General features: G+C 35.9%; 1 protein-coding gene across 3 annotated transcripts in view; it reads right to left on the minus strand.

The window, feature by feature from the left end:
* The window catches only part of bach2b (BACH transcriptional regulator 2b), a 98,633-nt gene extending 81,010 nt beyond the window's left edge, over positions 1–17,623 (minus strand). Inside the window, exons 1-2 of one of the 3 annotated variants that reach the window (XM_039692184.2) lie at positions 17,295–17,623; positions 3,198–3,472 (exon numbers count right to left, since the gene is read on the minus strand). In XM_039692184.2, coding sequence (XP_039548118.2) covers positions 3,198–3,263 — 66 coding nt within the window. In that variant the 5' untranslated portion in view covers positions 3,264–3,472; positions 17,295–17,623. Of the gene's footprint in view, positions 1–3,197; positions 3,473–7,179; positions 7,293–17,294 lie in introns of those variants that run through there. The other 2 variants (XM_089118588.1, XM_039692186.2) reach the window with 2 other exon arrangements.
* Positions 17,624–19,258: the final 1,635 nt, after the last annotated feature.

A 19,258-nucleotide genomic window follows, 5' to 3' on the forward strand; every position in this document is an offset into this window, starting at 1 on the left:
CATATTAAAAAGCACACGAAACATCAACTAACCTCTAGGGTCCCACTGAATGACTCACTCTTTAGGATATGACGAAGTTCATTAGCACTGTTTTTTGAAATCAATAGGCAATTTTCTGTCATTTAATCTTTGGAAACCCTCACCGACCGATTTCCCACATAACGTTTCCCTCGCTGAATGAACATAAACGTCGCCAAGTTGCATGACGTAAGTGCCAAAACTCACACTTTGTTTTCATATTTGCGTTAATCCACTCGTTTACCAAACCTAAAAAACATGACATCACTGCGAGCCGGGAGCCCCCTGTGGCATCAGGACACTTCACTTGTGAGGTTTAAATCAATCAATGCTCTTTGAGAGAATCAAACGCATGAGAAGGAGAGAGAGACGTGAAAGCCATTTGTTTTCTTTGTTAGGCACAAGCGGAAGACTTGAATCAATAGCCGAGGCCTGTGAATCAAACTCTGGAGGTGGTCTGCTCACAAACAAGCCGTTCTGAGTCACACGTTTTAACAAGTCATTGCTCTAGGACATGGGAGAGAATGAGAAACACACCACTGTACAGTTCGGCCCTGATGCAGCTGTGCTGGGCATCTTAATCCATGACATTACAACATACTCAAATCACTCTTTCCTTTATGTTCTTTTTCCTAAATCCACTTCGTTGGCTGGTTTAATGTGAAACACACAGTCGTAACATGTTCCCCAGTTACATAACTTAAAGAGATAGTTCACCCAAATTCGTGTCAATACAAGTGTTTTGACCATCAATGGGGTTTATGTTGTTTTAATACCCCACTGACTTCTATTCCATGGAAGGACATGTTGTGTTCCACAGACGAAAGAATGTCTACAAGTTTGGATTGATGTAAATGATAACAACTTTGTTTGTTTTTTCAGTTGAATTATCCTTTTAAGAAAGCTGAGTGTGTCACCGAGTTTGCGACAGAGATAGGAGAGCGAAAAATAAAAACAAAAGCGTTAAACGCCTGCTGCTTTTCCCTTCCACACAATCCAGTCATTCAAAGGCATTTCTGGTGCATGATGGGGGAAACTTCACCCACTCAGAGTTATAAGTGCATGCAACATGCCTCACTACGACACGAACAATGTCCTCTTTCACAGGCTTCGCCCCATGCTGCACATGAAGAAAAGCACACTGGGAACGGGACAGATCGCTGCCTCAGTTTGCACACACTCTGTGGAAGAACTGAGGATAGATACAGAAGATATATATAGGATATACAGTAAACTTGCGGGTGTCAGTTTATGAATATGCCAAATCAGTAGATCACATGAGATAACTTCAGATGTACAAAATCAATCAACGTGCTTGTTTTTTTCTTCAGCCAACTTGTTTTTTTTATGTTATAGGCTATTTTAAACACCCAACTATTTAAATATTTATTTAAAATATATTTACTGTTATTATTTTAAATAAATATATGTATAAATTTACACCATTCCGATCACTTCAGGTGTGGTGTACTTGGAATAGAACTTTTTTTAACCAGATGGTTAATAAAGAGGATGGTACTTGATTCATATTGTAGTTACATTTTTAATTTGACTAGTTGAAAGAGAAACAACAAATATCGAGATTTTAATTTTTTTGTCATATCGCCCAACTCTAATGCATGTGTTTATTACCTTGTAATTTTTAATCAAAATGTGATAACTGGACTTCTCTCCGGTGACAAATGCCAGACTTTGTCCCTGCAGGCTTGCAAGCAATGACCACATATCAAAATCCAATCAAGAACCAATGGGTAGAACCAAGTCCCCACCCTACATTTTTTCTTTATTACATTACACTCGGAAGAAAATAAACAATCTTTTGTTAACTCTGTTTCATCGTGACAAAGAAATGCTATGTCATAAAATGAATAGGAAATATTTTAGATTGTGGACTATTTCTAGGACGCTCAAGATGCTCTTTGGGTCATCTCAAATCATGCTGGAGAACATGATTATCATCAGACACACATCTGTAAAGTTTATGCAGTTCCTGTCATTAAAGCAAAAGAGGGACAAAGCAAATACAAAGAAATATTGAAATCAAGAAATTATGACTCAAATTGTTATGCTGAATTTTGTATTAAATTAGAAAACTGCAGAGGCATTTTCACTATGCTGGTCTCAGACATTTGAATGTCCCTGTCATTTCAATAGTCAGGTGTGGCATGGCTACCCTTAAAAGCCTTTAGAGATCTGCAGCTCCTCAAACAAAAAAATAAAACCTGCACCCATAAATCTGCCCTACAACATCTCACACCTGAGAACTTTCATCTACAAAACAACAGAAAATGCTGAATAACCAGAAGGATCACCTATTTAAGTCTGTGAGTGAGTATAATGACCCTGAGACAAGTTCTCCTTTGTCCTTTTTAATAGTTCACTGATGAAGATGGGATATATGAAGCTTGACTTTACATACACATTAGGTGCGAGGCCGTTAACTCTAGGATTTTAGAGTCGTGCTTCAAAATGATCACATTTTCCCCTCTCGCTCCACCGTATTAATAGTTCAACTGGAATGTATGACTGAACTTTTAGGGAAAGAAAGGAAGAAAAAAATGGATCAAACAAGGTACTACAATGCATTCATAATTAGACTAAACCTTTTTTGGAGGAATTCACCAACAACGAAAGTCGTTTTACAACATCGAGTTAATATTATAGTCTCTTTGTGGCTTGATATATATTTATATGGTTGATATTTGCAGCACCTGGAGAGGAAACTGAAAAGGAAGCTTTATTTCCTTTGTAAGGCAATTTTAGAAATTGACATACACAAACTAGTGCAGAAAAGCAAAAGTTTGAACAAATCTATTGTTTATTGGTGCAGTTTCACCCTCAAAATGGCAGACTTCCTAATTGAAACTAAACGCCTGATATGCAATTTTTAATGGCGATATTTTGCAAGATAGTAGTTGGTTTCATTCAGCACTACAAGGGGACCAATGTAGGGTCCTTTGAGGACACGTCAAAAATTGACCCGCCCCACAACCGACCTGATACTCTACTCTCTACTGTGAATGTGATCCACTTCATTGATCTTTTGAGGCTAACTTTCAAATCACGTCCAACGAACATAGCAATAGCAATCCCAAACCTGGTGACACAGTCGGACAGAATAAGCCGCCCGTTTTTTAAGCATGAGGTGTAAAAGCAAAAACTCAAATTTGATCACTCACAGTGGTCTGTTCCATTGTTTGACTGCTCTGACAGGAGGTGACAGTGACAGCTCCAAGTGTTAGCATGCGCCGAGATGCTCCTGTGTGACTGAGGGACTGAGATGCATGTTGTGGTGCAGCGCCAGCAACAGTTCTCGGCTGGGTTTTCGGGGTCGACAGCACAGGCCTCCTAAGAGAGGAACGTCTCTCTGTGCGTGGAGTAAGCTCCACCTCTGTCACGCTAACACACGCCCCACGGACTTCATCGACTGTAAACCTCAGCCATACTTCCTTTCCTGTAATGAACAGTGCATTTCTTATTATAATACATGATGTCTTTCTCAGATAAACACAACACCGAATGAGGCTTTACGTCTTATCAGGCAAAACAGACAGGCTTTTCTAGATCACACTTGTTCTAAATGAATGATGCCATGAACTTCTGGCAGAACGACGGCACAATCGGCTGTGAAATATAGTTTACAAAGTGATTGTGTCATGTTTGAAAAGTGATCTACATCATTTGTAGTGTCAGACACATTTGTAACTTAATTTGGCAGTCATTTGATTCAGTGTTGGAAACTTGCTGTACATGCATGTTAACTTAATGTATGCCAGCATTTTCTACCAGCTGACTTTTTTAAAGACTTTAATAAAAATAAATATTAAAGTGGTTTATTTGACCTCATCACATCACCATCTATGAAATTAAATTGTGAAAAATGCATAATTCTAATAGAATTATTTTTACCATTAATTATATTTGCATTAGACTTTTTTTCGGTCTTTCTTTAGGTTTAATTTAGGTATTACTAAAGGTTCTACTGTAACTGTAACTGTAAAATTGATATTTGGCCAAAAGTTTCAGCTTTCACAGCTGGTGAAAAATATATTCACTGGTAAAATAAACAATGTAATGGTTAAAGATAAGACAATTAGAGAATCTTTTAATGTAAAAAAAAACAACAACCAAAAAACATAATATGATTTTAAAAATATGATATAAATTTAATTTATTGAATAGAAAAATAATTGAAAACTTACAAAGAAAGAAATACATAATACTTTTTTTTTTCTTTTGGAACAAGCTTCATGGAAAAAAATTTTAAATGTTGAAAACCATGTGTCAGACAGGCTAAAATGTTACTTACATCACCCCACATTTTTGGCTTTCTCTTTTTTCCACTTCTTTTTTTACTTAGTAATTGCTGTAAGTGTTTGCCTTTTGGCAAAGGTGGAGTCCTGTTCTGCAAGACCTTCCCTGTCTATGTCTATGAGAAGACAAACAACCAGGACTAGTTATCTTCGGCTTCTCTACATATAAACGTTCCTCTACACGGCATCAAACTGCACAAATATTTCTAAATTAGAACAACATGACAACTTACACACCTGCATACTAAACAGAACAAAATCCAGAAATTACATAAAGAAAAATCACATAAAATACATTTTTTTAGAACAAATATAGGTAGATTACAATTAAATGGCTGAATAACAAACTAGAGGAAGATTAAAATAATTAAAGATACACCATATAAATTAATTAGTTTCAGAATGTTTCTCAGAGTTTTTTACAGTTATTAATGTTGCTTCTTTGTTTGCTCTTTAAAATGATCAAACAAAATATTGTTGGTTTAACTTAAAAAATTAAGTAACCTGGTTGCATTAAAAATTTATGTTCATTGAAATGTAGCAATTGAGTTAATACAAAGAAGGAGATTGATTTAATCATCAGAAACTCAAAATACTATGTTATCTGAACTACATAAATTATTTAAGTTTATTTGACAAAAGAAAAAAATGTTGTGATTACAAATCACTAATTTTTTTTTTTTACAGTGAACGAGCCATTTGAAACAAATTCAACCAATTAATACACATACATAATTAACCAGTGAGTCTTTGACTATAAGAGGCTGTTGCATGTTTTCTTTCAAGACACTCATCATAGGAATGGCCAGGTCTCGGACTCATTGACCCGTGCCACATCAACCTGTAGACTAAGTTAAGGTCACATCTATTGCAGTCCTCTGTCCGTACCTGAAGCTACCTGATAAATAGAGCTCGCCTCTGACCGGTGTGCGTGCAGAGAGAGCTCCATTGATGGATCAATGCATTCTTAACAGCAGTTTTACATGTGTGTATAGAACATTCAAAGCTTTTGAGGTCTGTGGCCGTGACCATTGCAATCTCGGGTTAAGAAACTATAACTGTCCTGCGCAAACTCACGTCAAGCTTCCCACCTCAGGCAAGTCAAAGCAGCATTCCATACATCACACTCAATAATATGACGGGGCGAACTCAAATACCACGTCTAATCTTTTCCATTCTGCATAGCGGGGTGAAACATCATTTCCTTTCACCTCAGGCTTTTCCTAACGCTGTTGTTTACCACTGCAACATTAATCGGCAAAAAGTTGTGTTTGTTTGTGTATGTGCACTCGTGTACGGTTTCTAACCATTGGCGAAACATTTTTTTTCTGTCGTAAATGATGTGCTGTTGTTATCGTTCTCCCTTAAGACACCGCGAAAACATCTCAACACAAATAAAGAACAAAGAAAAGCTGTCTCGTTCTGCAAGCCACACTGCAAGAGCTCAACCAATGAGAGGTTCCTGTCAGGCAGCGTAAAGCCACCACCGGTGTTGTGCACGGTGTTGATTTGGTAAAGACACGACCGATTTACTGTACATTTGAGACAGGAAGTGGTCACGCCACCCCTGCTCCACTCCCACCTCTTACCCCTCCCCCTCACCACCTGTGCGAGTCTCACAGGATGCACACACATTTACACACCTCCAGCTGCACAAAGAGTAAAACCACATATCATACTTGTTTTTATTCATTCACACCTCAGTGCCCCACAAATCATCAATTTACTACAGAGAACGTAAAACGCCTCTCAGACAAAAACGGTTGTTTTGAAGGTTAAGTTAACAGTCAGTCAACGATGCATATTGAAATCATAATGGTGACAAAAAATAGTGACATTATAAAACGAATTACAGTAAGCGTGGTCCGCAAGTTGTTGAAAAAGGTTTCATTAGTTAACAGCTAGTTAAACTAAGAATGAACAATACTTTTACAGCATTTATGTTAATTTTAACAGTTACTAATACATTATTCAAATTCAAAGTATTTGTTAACATTAGTTGATGCACAGTGAACTAACATGAGCAAACAATGAACAGACATTAATAAACAGTAAATACAGTAGCAAATGTATTGCTCATTGTTAGTTCATAGTAGTTAATGCATTAGTAATGTTAATAAATAAGACCTTATTGTAAAGTGTTAACAAAGATAGATATAAATGATTTTTTATTAAATGCTAAAACACTTAATAATAATTAAACATTTAAAATCCTTTAATATTAATGATATTTCATGATTAATAAAATGCATTATTCATTTATTTTTAATTATAAAGAAAGATTGTAAAAACACAGGTAATAGTTATATTACGCAAAAAAAATAATAAGACTAATAAACATTTATACCAAGTTATTATTCTAAATATTATTTTAATTTTCAAAAAACATCAACACAAATAATAATAAATGAAATAAGAAAAAAACTATTTCCTAAACACTATGAGAAACTGTGGTCACCCTCCAGATCGCCCTTTTTTCAAACCTTCGAAGCATAGTGTAAAGTCATAAATCCAACAAACGTACAATTTGAATATTTCTTTATTTTTTTACACGCACAAACATGAAATTTGAAAGCGTGTTAAAACCTCTAAGTTGCGTAAAGCTTTACAACTTGAGGTTGGTCTATCCATCACTCCTCAAGAGTGTTAAACACCACTGACTTGTTTGTACTGACACTGCTGAAAGATTATTATTTATTCTCGATTATTCATACAAACGTTCATCATTTGCAGATGTTTCCAATAGACCGCTGTGTAAAACAACCTCCACACACACAATGGGAATGTTTTGTTCTTCGTTCTGAAGTGCAAAGCAATACAAATAAATCCGTCTGGGAGGAATTCTGACCTTTGCCAGATCCGACGTTCCCTCTGAGTGCAGTCCGCCTGCTGAGTCGCTCTGGCAAAGGGAAAACAACTCGCCACACAGGGGTCACCCCTAATGCCCTCCCTCGCTCACACACGCCAGCTCTGATTCTCCTTTTACTTGCCGTCTCTCTCTCTCTAAAACAATGATCTCACTCACTTACCAGGAATCCGCTGATTGTTTTAAATACCTTCCACTCTTGTGGACTCAAGTCACTTTTTCCCATCCAGAAAAAAAAAAAAAAAATGGCGGAGAGGGGGAAAGAATATGACCTTGGCAGGAAGTTCAGTATCTAGCATGCCTGAGACACAGTTCACTCGGGCTCTTAGCCGACATTGTTTGAAATTACTGCTGTCCCATGCAGCAATCCAATACGCAGTAATGGAGAAAAAGTAAGAGGGAACGAGAGGGAGAAAGAGGTCAAAAACATCCACATTTTTCTGCAAGTTAGGGTTGGCTGAAAATCTAAGGAATTCCAAAATCAAGTTGCCAAGGTGAAGGAACCGTCTATTTTGTTATTTCAATCTAAGCATTTCTCTGACGAAGAGGTTTTGACAGCATAGCTGTGGTATGTTCACCTGGGATAAGCCTCGACAGGGCATCCAATGACGCAGAGAAGCGGAGAAAAAAACATCAGCACTTCTGTAAATCTGACTTCTGCTGGCACCGATACCCAGATCTGGACTTTAAATCATTCACATAAACGTATATGGTTCGGGTGTGTAACCTGTTGTAGCAGCATTTCACATTACCCCTGGAAAACTCTATTTTTCAAATATGCTAAAATATGCAGGAAAGCATTTGATACCGTCATCATGACAGATGGGGGAGAGAGGAAAAAAGAAAAGTAACAACAAAACACATTTTCCAGGCTGGGCGACACTAGAGTGTGTGTGTACATGCATGTGCTTTAGTAAGTTTTGTGGTATAGTGTGTAGGTTATATTTAGACGGAGCATCAATATTGACATTAGCACAGTGCGTATGACTCATCTGTCCCGACACAGTCCAGTGACACCCCTGCCCTCCCCCACAGGTTTCCTTAGCCCTATTGTGGTGTGAAACCATTTTAATTTGTGTGGGTGTGTGTGTAAGCAACAATGTGTGTCCATGTATGTATGAATGTTTATTTATATATATATATATATATATATATATATATATATATATATATATATGTAATTGCCTGAGGCTATGCCTGGCCCATATTCACAGCAGCACTTGGACTGGCTGTTCACTCGGGTCACTGATTGCCGGTTTGTCATTTCTGGAGAGAGTAGCGCTGAAGTGCTCTGAGCTTAAGGCTTCAGAGCAGCCAAGCATTGATAAGGTGTCCTGGAGAATTCTGCAGACAGCAGCACAAGAGCGCATAAATAATGCTGGAACAGTTAAGAGAGTGAGAAAGAGAGGGATAGTTGCAGACAGAGATCCAGTGACACTACATATATGCTGCCTACTGTACACTCATCCCTCACTATACTGGACAGAGGAGTTAACTTGGGTGCCAAATGTTCATTTGGAATAATCGGCAATTTTAAATATTACGCAAAAACATACCTTTAAATATATAATACAAATACACTATCGTTGAAAAATGTGGATTCAGTAAGATTAAAAAAAAATATTTATTATTAATTAAATTAAACTAAACTAAATAATACTATTTTTCAAGAATGCATTGAATTAAAGGTACAATATGTAAGATTTTTGTAATAAAATATCCCAAAATCACCTGCACAGTTTGATGTATTTCTTGCAGTTGTATACTTAAAATATCCCAAAAGTCTCTAAAGATTTTTTATTTCAGAGAAATTCCTATTTTAAATAAGTGGCTGTCCCGGAAAAAAGTCGCCTCTTAATGACGCAATATCCATGACGTAACCATGGCGACAGACGCGAACAATTGCGTAATGCGTAACGTTTAGCGGCATGCAGTTCTTGTTTCTTTCCAACATAGACCATGGCAAGCAAACTTTGGGAAAAACAAGGAGAACTAAAATGATGATCAATATTAGCTAGGGTTTTTGAGATGCCGAGAGATCCACGTCCACGACTTGACAGCTTTATTAGACAGGTGAGCAAATGTACATAAAACAAATCAATATTATATATATTTAGCTCAACATGATGAAATGTTAGAATATGTTAGTATGTTATTCTAATGTTGATCTAGCTTACTGCTAGTTTCGTATAGCAAAGGAACTAACATGTAATGTAAGATTAAACTTTCAACACACATTTAAATGCCGTTTAGTGTGATATTGTAACGTTAGACCAAGTGAAGCAGCGCTGTGTTACCTCACAACTTTAATTTGTCTTATAAACTGATCTGTGTGAGTTTGTGGGTAGTTTGGTAGAATTAAATGTCGTTATTCTTTTATATCCACGGGTATTGCGTATGATATCTGTCTCTTTAGCAATCGCGACCTGCTTCATACCACTGTAATGTTAAAAAACATGAATGTTTGCACTCATCCATAAACATTATTAGATCCATCGGCTTGACAGCAATTCCTATCATTCAGCTCATCGCTGCGTCATCAACCTAAGCCTTTGTTATTGTTGAAAACTGCGTCCTCTTGTGGACGAAAAAATCTTACGTATTGTGCCTTTAATCAAAAGAGAGATTAAAAACGTACATTATATATAAAATTCTGTTCTTTTGAACTTTCAATTTATCAAAAACAATATCTATATAACTGTTTTAACATTGATAATAATAAGAAATGTTTCTTGAGCAAATTAAAATATATTTCAAACTTTATTTTGAAAAATATTTTCTTTTTTCTTTTTCTTTTTTTTTCTTTGCAATACTGACATGTTTGTACATTGTACAATTTATTCAACTTGCAGAGCCCGGGGTTTGTTTGTTGATTGTTTGTCTATTTTTTGTTTTTGATGTTTGTATTATTTGAAAATCCTTAATAATATATATCAAATAGAAAACAGTTGTATTCAATTGTAAAAATTTTCCCCAATATTACTGTTTTTTATAATAATAAAATAAATTCAGCCTTGGTATACATTCATATTTAAATATAAAGTCTGCATTTAAATATGTAAATGAAAACATACATTTAATATTTACATTTATAATATTCTATCTTAATATTCTTAATATTATACATATTTGTGCTAAAATGATACATAACATTTAAGTTAACATAATTTGTCAGTCATAACAAATGATTGTGTGAAATGCATTGTTTAATTATTAACACGTATGTGTTAACAGTCGCACCACTTATTTCCACAAACAAATGTGCAAAAAGCACATATGAGAAATCAAGCTTAAAAAAACAAACAAAAAAACACCCTCAAATCCTTTTCACACATTTATTTTAGTACTCGGGTGTGCAAAAACTGGCGGGTAACGTTCCCTCTTCACCTCTTAAGTCACATGATGTAATAGATGTCGACTTGTTCCTATATGCTATCTCATTGTTGCAGTATTTATTACTGATCATACATGCTTCCAATGATCTGGGAATCTTTGAAGGCTACCAGTTGGACCTAACTGCTCTAATGATAGTGAGCCACCTGTTGGACCGCTCCATCTATTGTTAGTAAGTCAGCACAGCGTAAGCTGTACTGTACATTGGGAGCAGTCACAAAAAAAAAACGAGTCAGCCTTACTTGGATCTATAGTTTCTATTGGTTAAACTCCCACTCTAAGAGGAATGCCGAGGAGATAAGGAGAGGAGAGAGATGTCTGGCACATGGGAAATGTGAGAATGAATGAGTTGCAGACTGCAGAGTAAAGAACGGCTAAACATGAATGAGTCTGCAAAGTAACCAAACAAGTGCACAAGTCTGAAAGATGGAAAACAGTGTGATATAGTGGTCTGTAGTTCTCCAGTTGCAGTGCACATGTGACTCAGCAGCTGCAGGCATGGATATTCTGACAGGATGACAGATCTAAATTTAACCACAGAACACACAGGACAAATCATCCACAAAAATCTCCAAGAGATGCACTTAGCTTTATACTTATAGGTTGTTTTGTGCAATACAAAAGCAGTACTTCTTTAAATAATTGCGAGATAGGGTGCAAGTTTAAGTACAAAATGGTTCAAAGTTCAAATCACAACCTAATATACATATTCATATGGAAATAAGTCACTTATGCTCACCAAAAACATAGTAAAACAGTAATATTGTGACATATAATTACAACCTGATATAACTTATTTTAAAATATAATCTATGAATTATAAAATAGAATTAAAATATAACGGTACCGCAAAATGTTCAGCTGCCATTAACTCAGTCTTCAGTTTCACGACTCACATGGTCCTTCAGAAATCATCACTATAATATGCTTGTTGGGTACTTAATATTTTTAAGGAATTGTGTATTTTATTGATGCATATTATTATTTTTTAAAACCAAGTCAGTGATCACCATGCCCATGGAAAAAAAAATATACTGTTTTTTAAGAGACATAAGGATGGGTAGATGATGATGACAGACATTAAGTTTAAAGCAAATAATCTGCTGAAGGAAGATATGACTCAATGGGACATGTGAATGCATGATTACTGCACAGCGTTTTACACTTTTCTTTACCTAAAATAATTGTGCCAATTCATTTTTAAAGATGCAAATTATATGGAAGACGCATTTAAACCTTCTTTTAGCTCAAAAATTCGGGCCAGGGTGGAGTAAATGTTTTTGATTTGAAATATTATTAAACATGCACTTTACATAAAGAATCTAAAACTTGCAGGGCAACATGCTCAAACGGTGAAACCAAACTTGTCATAAATTGAAACTGCAGTTTCACAATGCTGAAGAACTTTGCGGTCAAAGAAACAGCAAAGAAACAAATAACTGCAGATGATGTGCTCCTAAATAAGAGTTACAAGAGAAGAGTGGCTGAGAAAACTCAGCTAGATCTAAAAAAAATATAAATAAATGCAACTGTATTTTGCCCCTCACTGTTACTCAGACAGTTAGGGCTAGTTTTCATTTTTCTTTTGACAAAGTTAGAATGGCAGTAAAACCGCTTCTACGCTCCAATACGGCCACTATTATAAATCATGAAACCATTCGTAATGACTTAGATCTAAATTTAAGCTAAACTGAGAAATTATGACAAATGATATTAAGTCTTAGAACAAGTTACACTACCATTTATATAAGTTTGGGATCAGTAAGATTTGTTTTAATAATTTTGAAAGTCTCTTATGTATAAGTCTCTTACAGTAATATTGTGAAATATTACTATTTTTTTATTTTTAAATATTTTGTAATTTATTCCTATGATGACAAAGCTGAATTTTCAGCATCATTACTCCGGTCTTCAGTGTCACATGATCCTTCAGAAATCATTATTATATGCTGATTTGGTGCTCAAGAAACATTTCTTATTATCATCAATGTTAAAAACAGTTTTGCTCCTTAATAGTTTGATTAAACTGTGATTTCAGGATCTTTTGATGAATAGAAAGAACAGCGTATATTTGAAAAATAAATCTTTTGTAAATATCTTTCCTTTCACTTTTGATCGGTTTAATGCATACTTACTAAGGTAAAGTATAAATGTGTTGTTTTGAATTAGAAGAAAAAACAGTGATGGATATGTTTTGGATATGAACTAGTTGCTTATTAGCATGTATATTGTAGCATGTTTATTAGTAGGCTACTTATAAAGCACATAAATGGCATATTCTACTTCCCTTAATCCTATCTAATACCTAAACTTAACCTTACTTACTATTATTAATAAGCAGTAATATAATATAATAGTTAGTTAATAGTAAGAATTGGCCCCTAAACTAAAGTGTGACCAAAAAAATCGTACTAAAAGCTTAAAGTTTTGAAAGGTGTTGTACATAGACAATCTCCATCTAATTGATAATCAATGAGATAGAGAGCAGAACGGGAGAGGTTTACTATGTGCGAGACGGGCTGACAGCATCAAAGCAGCAGCTGTGCTACAGAAAATCCTAGACACAAGTCATTCATTAATAACTACACACATAAATCCCTCGATTCAGCATAAAAACAGAACTCCCGCGAAGAAGGGGTTTAAAAAGCAATGATCACAACGTGGCGGTAATTGTGTTAATTCAGCGCTCCGAGTGGAATTCTCTTTCGGCACACTGCTGTGGGCCGGAGAGACTGTTGACTGTTACGGAATTCCTGGTGTGGTTTTTATAGGCTTCCATTGAGTCGAACGCTTCCACTATTCCACCCATAAACTTCCTGCTCGTTCGCGCATGTTGTTTTTAACTGGAGCTCAATTCAGGCCAGATGTGGAGCAGCCTGTCAATCTTTTCATTTATCAGTTCATTTGCGTGTAAGAGCATTGGATGACAAGATGGGCAAGTGGATGCCAAAGTGCACAGACAAAATGATTTACAATCTGAATGAGGTAACAACACAGAGGCAAAGCACTCCCAAAAATCCCACAGCAAAATGGTCCAGTCAGAATTTGGCCTGTGGTAACAGTCAGTGAGATTTGCCTTGGCACAAACACTGATGAGGGTGAACACTGAGAGATTCCTTCTCCCGTCTGCGGGATTGTGTGCCATTATAGACACACTCACTGCACAGTGACTGATGATGCCAATCTCTCACTTCCACCCAAAAGTCCATGTGAGAACAGAAAAAAAAGTCCTGTCTTAAATGGCTCAGCTTGCTCTCTTTTTTTCTTTTTCTCCTTCTCAGAGGCTGGAACTCGGTCAAACATACCTTAGCGCTGACGTGGGACGGCTATGGGAACATGTTTTCATACCCAAGGCTCTTATTCTCTGCGAAGAGCTTTACTGGTGGGCTTATTCAAACAGGCGGGAGAGAAAAAATGCTAAAACTTGTAAAAACTCAACTGTACCAGAACACTGCTCTTCAAGTACTATGATGCATGAGTGTACAAATACATTTAATCCAATAACAATCATTAGGCATTAATGAGGTTGATTCCTACTCCTGTTATTCAATGCCATCCATAAACTCAACCAAAATGGGATGGGCTCCTGTCAGTTTATGAATCATCAGCATGAGAACGCCTGAACAAAAAAAAAAAAAAAAAAAAAAAAGATCTTGAATGGAGTATATTCAGTCATATTCTTTAAAGAAATAATAAAATCACAAGAATGGATTACAAATAATACAAATCATTAGTTTAGGGACTTTGCATTGGATGAATGATTCGTTCTAATTCTAAATATCTAATGAGTTGTGAGCAAAGCAAAATTAACAAATCATGAGAATGACTTGCAGAGAAAACAAACTGAGGGCAGATTTATATCAGAAATGGAGGGGGATCTTAATGAAGCCATTAACCGCACTGTGCTGCACTCCTCCCTGAGAATATGATTTTATTAAGAGTGCTGACAGTGGTCATTCTTTCCCTATAAGAACATTTAAATCTCATCAAACTGAACAAGATAGCTTGGTATAGGAGGAGTTTTATGAATGGTACTTTAAAACAGGGGTTTTCAAACTTTCGCAGACTCCGAGGGGGCTGAAAGGGAGTACTTGGGGTCCATGGAAAAGTATAGGGGAGAAAAAAATACAAAAATAATAATACACAGAGATATGTAAAAATAAAAAAGATATTAAAATAATAATAATTAATTGATTTAATAAATAAATAAAAAAGTACAATATTTTAGTAGACAAAAAAAAGTGTAAAAGAACATAAATATTTCCCACATATTATTTTCCACTTTTTTCACAGTATAAATGGGGTCTTTCATTCATGAAAATATATACAATAGCTGCCTTTTAAAATGGCATAAGGATGATCATATTTAGTGGATCTGTGGAATCTAAAAAAAAAATGAAAACCCCTACTTTTAGGCACAATTACGTTTGTTTAAGGGACAAATCTAATAAACTGATCATTATTATTATACACAATAAACCCTAGCACAACACACAAACATGTAAAATTGATTAAGATTATGTTCGAGTTGCATCATTTACTTGTACTAAAAAACAAAACAAAAAAACAACAACACAGGACTACTTTCCATGGAACGCAAAAGGAGTTCGGCAGAATGACAGCTTTAGTCACCATTCACTAGTGTATGATGCAAAAAGATGCAATGTTAGGTAACGGCCATGAGGCTGTCATTCTGCCCATGACCAACATCTCCTTTTGTGTTCCAAGGAAGGAAGAAATTTGTACAGGGTTGGAATAATGAGTAAATGAAGACAGAATGCTTAATATTTGAAAATCAAACAAACTAGCCTCTCTTTTTAAGGCATCTTATGGCAAATGTGGTGATCTCCATCAGGGAGACAATGGCGTCATATCTACAACACGAGATAATGCACATGTTTCTATACATTCAAATCGATTTACAAACCAAAAATCATATTCTTCTTTTTAAATAAGACATTACAGTGGGTTTTGTTGGTTTGCTTCAGTCGACCTCAAAGGCTTAAAGAAGGGGGAGGGCGCAAGTGTAAACAGTTTTACAAAAGGGACAAGTGTTCAAAAGAAGCACTGCCATGAATAGGCTATTTGGACAATGTGAAATTAATGTAACATTCAAAACAATGTAAAAATACTTCACGATACGTTGGTGGTTGAACAATTCAGCCTGTGGGCAAAGGGAAAATATCCTGGACGATTCAGTAGCGCCGCAGACAAAGGAATGCACGCGCAGCTCAAACTGCTGCATCACCTCATTTCAAATGCCTTCATTACATTGATTCATTCAGACGCTTTTCAGCTCACTACTGAATAACCGGAATTATTTCATTAAATGAACTGAATCATGTCCAAAAGAAAAATATAAAGGTCTATATATTTATATTCACATATAGCCTTAATTATTATTTTCCAGGAATCCCACCACAACATCACCATTCCGCTTCCTGCCTATTAGGCTATTATTATTATTGAGTGGCATTTTGTTTCCATGTGTGGGAATTAGTGATTTAAACCATGCGAATAAAACCGCCAAGTCATTACACACACACACACACCCACACACACACACACACACACACACACACAATTCATATACATCTATTTTTCTACAATAGCAGAGGATAGTAATTATCACGTCGCATTCACGAATGCGCGCTCGTGCTTATTAGCCTCCTGCCTACATCCACCTCTGCCGGTGTCCGTTAAATTAGTCATTATTCAAGGCGGAACTTAACGAGATAATGCGAAACACCTGCATCACAGAGTGCAGTTCATTGAGTTTTGTTCATCATCATTGAGGGAAGACCGGAGATCCAGCATTCCAGCGTGCGCGCGCTGAAAACGCTCCCTCGTTCCTTTAAATGGTAGTCGAGACGTTTGCATTGGCTGCTGAACCAAATAAGGCTCGCCGTCCCTTACACAGCAAATATGCTGCTGGTTTTATGGGGATTAATCAGAGTGTGTAATGCAATGGCTGTGGTTTATATCAGAGATGTGCTGCGCAGAACAAAGACAGCTTGCTTCCAATTTTTACAACCCACTGCAGTAAGCACATTTCCCAACCAGCCGTGTATTTTTATCCGATTGCTCTTTGAAACAGAGAGGAGCTGATATATGCAGCCTGCTCTCTAGATTAAAACCTCGTGTGTGACTCTAATAATAATAGATAATCATGATTTTAAAAGCAAATCATGTTAAGAATATTAAACGTTACGATATTTATTAATGAAAAAAAAAAAAACAATAAACAACTTTAATTCTCAACTCCTCCATTCATGGGAAGGAAAGGAGGCGGGAATCTACACCGGGGGTCTCCGTCGTTGTTATGATCGGTCAAGGCCGAGTGACAACTTCTTTTCTTTGAGCGAAAACAAGCCATGCCTGACCCCTCCTCCTCCCCCCGGGATCGCAGTGCATCCCACTACTAGCAAACACACTCAAACTATTGTCACTTCTGCACAACAGGATGTGGTAACATTACGTTAAAACGGGAGTGTGTTTTCAACTGAAGTAAACCCTGGCAGGCATGCGGTCTAGCTTTTCCCCTTTCAGTGATATTTGCCTATAGCGAAACAAAGCCTCCAAGTACTGTGAAATAGCCCACTCAAAAACACAAGTTTGCCTCTCCGTTTCCATTTACGACAGATGAACCACATGTAACGCACAGGAGGCATGGATAAAATGATAATAATAATCATGCAACTCACCTTCAGCCTAGTTTTGTTCCCCTTATGATGCAGCCCTTTTGTCCGTTTAGCAATTTTTTTTTCTCACATGATGACTTCCTTGCAGACTCCTAAAGTCCCCGGGCTGCAGGGAGATCACGTTTTTGCGGCGCACTCTTACAATAATTATTTTTCTTTAAGGGGGAAAAAAAACACGTTTATGGTTGTAAAAGTGTTTATAAAAACGCGTGTGTGTAAATGTGTGTGTGTTTGGTGATCTCTGCAGCGTGCGGCTCCGTCTCCTCTGTTTGTTACACTCGAATGAAACGCCTACTCTCAATCGCTACATTGTTGACATTCGCGCACTGACGTCATCCGACCCCTCATTCACAACAGCGGTGCGCTGCGCATTGCGTTGCTGCCTCCAGTGGCAAGGCACTTTTAGTCCAAATATGTGCGCTGCCGCGGTTCACAAAAGCGATGTGTGTTCCGACGCTAATTTCACGAATACAGGCTGATCCTAGACGAGGACTGGGACACACGTCTTCAGAGACTTTCACATAGAGCTACATACAGATTGAAACTGACATGCGGTTTGAAATGCGGCTACATGTTCTGCCATGCCGTTATTGTGTTTTCACTTTTTGTAATATCCCTATCAAATAAGTTTATTAAGAAATGGTTGCATATATAAGATTTATTTTTATGCCCCCTACAAGTTTGATAAAATCACCAAAATATAAGGAAACTACTTTATATTTTTAAATTTGAGGGTGGACTAAAACTAAACTTGAAAGGTAGGCCTATTTATCTGACAAAATTATTTGAAAAATATTTATTATTATCTTAAAAGGGGGTAAATTTAACTACAGCTACATGTTTTATTTTAAATAATAATAATATTAATAATACTATAAAGCTCACAGGAAAAAGTATCCATTAACTACAACATGATTAGTTATTAACATTTCATTCTCTCTTTTTGCATGCATTTATAATTTCTTTGTATGGCAGCCCAAAAATTATGTCAGTACAATTTGGCATGTTTCATTATGTTATGACAAATAAAACAATTGACTCTAAGCACAACTATGCAATATGTTTACAAAATCAAATTTTATAATCATTTTGAATAAAGTGTGAAGTCAATTTTCCTAAGCCAAACATATACATATTAAATACATTTTTGTTTGTTTTACTTTTGTTAGATTTGTTTTACAAGTGAATATTTTTTGGTGTTTATTTTTGAAAGTCAATTAAAATATAGGCACATAGGCCAAATGTTGGTAAAAAAAAAAAAAAAAAAAAAAAAAAGCAATTTTAATATTTCCACTGTTAATGTCCTAAATAAATGAATAAATAAATCCTGATATCCATAAAAAAATGCTCCTGTCCAGTGCGGTTCAACCTTTCAGTTAACATCTACCTTCATTAGTTGACTAAAAGTGTTTTAAATCAACATACAAAATATATACAAAATATTATACTATTAACTATTATATAAAAATATAATAGTTGTTATTAATGCAATATTAATAATAATAATAACAATAAGCTATATTGATTGTTTTAAACATCCAAGTACTAGAGAGCTGAGATGACTTTGTGCATCAGTGACTTTGTATAATAAGCGGCACATAATTCCAGCATGCGCTGTGCCAAACCATCCTACTTACTTTTTTGTAAGATCGCTTCAACTGAAAATATTCTCATTTCTAATGTAGAATCCTTCCCCAAGAGAGCATGCATGTAATTATGAATTATCTAGCCGCCACAGACTGTTAATTTGTTTTTCTTATTTTATAATTCAGGACTCCCTATCATTTAGCATACACTAAATTGAGCAGTTGCTTGATTTTGAAAAGAAATAGAAAGTTATTAAATAAACAAACAAACAAACAAACAAACTGAACATAGCTCGTCTATGAAGTGTACTTATTAAGGTAACCTTTTCTTCCACCTTAAGAACATCATCTAGTGCTCTCTTAACTTAATAATATTTAAGT

Source organism: Pimephales promelas, chromosome 13, assembly GCF_988280905.1.
Source record: "Pimephales promelas chromosome 13, fPimPro1.hap1.1, whole genome shotgun sequence".
In the NCBI taxonomy this organism is placed as follows: Eukaryota; Metazoa; Chordata; class Actinopteri; order Cypriniformes; family Leuciscidae; genus Pimephales; species Pimephales promelas.